Source organism: Arachis ipaensis, chromosome B01 (genome assembly GCF_000816755.2).
Source record: "Arachis ipaensis cultivar K30076 chromosome B01, Araip1.1, whole genome shotgun sequence".
In the NCBI taxonomy this organism is placed as follows: domain Eukaryota; kingdom Viridiplantae; phylum Streptophyta; class Magnoliopsida; order Fabales; family Fabaceae; genus Arachis; species Arachis ipaensis.
The window spans coordinates 132,119,516-132,120,677 of NC_029785.2; the positions used below are offsets into that span (position 1 = coordinate 132,119,516).

At 33.9% G+C, this 1,162-nt stretch overlaps 1 protein-coding gene across 1 annotated transcript in view; it reads right to left on the reverse strand.

The window, feature by feature from the left end:
- LOC107620197 (transcription factor MYB108-like) overlaps window positions 218–1,162 on the reverse strand; it is a 2,678-nt gene continuing 1,733 nt past the window's right edge. The window contains exon 3 of the mRNA XM_016322398.2: window positions 218–1,104. Coding sequence (XP_016177884.1) covers window positions 429–1,104 — 676 coding nt within the window. The 3' untranslated portion in view covers window positions 218–428. The remainder of the gene's footprint in view (window positions 1,105–1,162) is intronic.

Consider the following 1,162-nt stretch of genomic DNA (forward strand, 5'->3'; position numbering starts at 1 on the left):
ACTAGTCACTAATAAATCAACCTAGCTAGGGAATTAGGATGAAATAATTAAACAGAACAAACAAGCTGATAATAATATTTCAAAGAATGAAATCATATTCATTATAAAATAAGTTCAAATTAAATTAAATTACAAGTATTTAATTCCACCCCCACTAAAATAAAGAAACCCAAAAAAGAAAAGTAATTCACAGTTCCATAATCCTTATAATAATCCACAATTTAAATAAAATCTCTACTGTCTATCATAGATTCTATGTGTATATGATGAATTTATTTTATTTCTAACTTCTAAACTTTTCATCTCTCCGACTCTATATTCCACAACAGCTAGCAGCCCTTGTTTTCTTGTCTTTTTCTTGAAATAAATAAAATAAAATAAAATTTCCCCAGGCCCATAATAATCTTGTTCAATTCCTATGATGTTTTTCACATGTTGTCATTCATGAGTTGTTGCTCCAAAAACAACATGTTCTCAACATTCCAAAAATTGTCCGATGTATCCCCACTTTGCATCCAGGGTGTGTTTGACTCCACCATCATCATGCTTTGAAGATCCATTCCTTGTTCATGAGAGAACAATGTTTGAGAAGCTTGGTAGAAATTATTATCTCCTAGATTATTAATGTTGTTACTATTATAATAATCATTAAAATCCGAGATTGGAGTCCCAAACGAGTCTGATGATGCTGCTGTGCTACTATTCTCCGGAGTGTTGTAACTTTGTGTGGTAATTTGTGAACCCACAAAATCATTATTGGCCATAACCGAAGGAGGAGGAGTAGTAGTTAGCATCATTTTCCCATTGTGAACCTCAAAATTGTTATTGAGGTTGTTGTTGTTGTAAGTGTATGCATTATTATTATTATTATTAATACTGGTGTTGGTTGGCGCTACGACTGTAGTTGTGGTGGTGGAGGCGGCCGCGGCTGCTTGAATGCGTTCAACCAGCCGTGGCATCCAAAGGTAGCGCATGGCGTCCTTAAATTGCTTGCTATTCACGTCACATTTGAGTTGTTTGGCATGTTTTTGAACACGAGTTCTCCAATAATTCTTGATCTCGTTGTCAGTTCTTCCAGGCAAATATTGTGCAATTTTAGACCACCTGATCAAACCAAACAACATTATTAATTTGATCAAATATAATTTTTAATAATTACTAT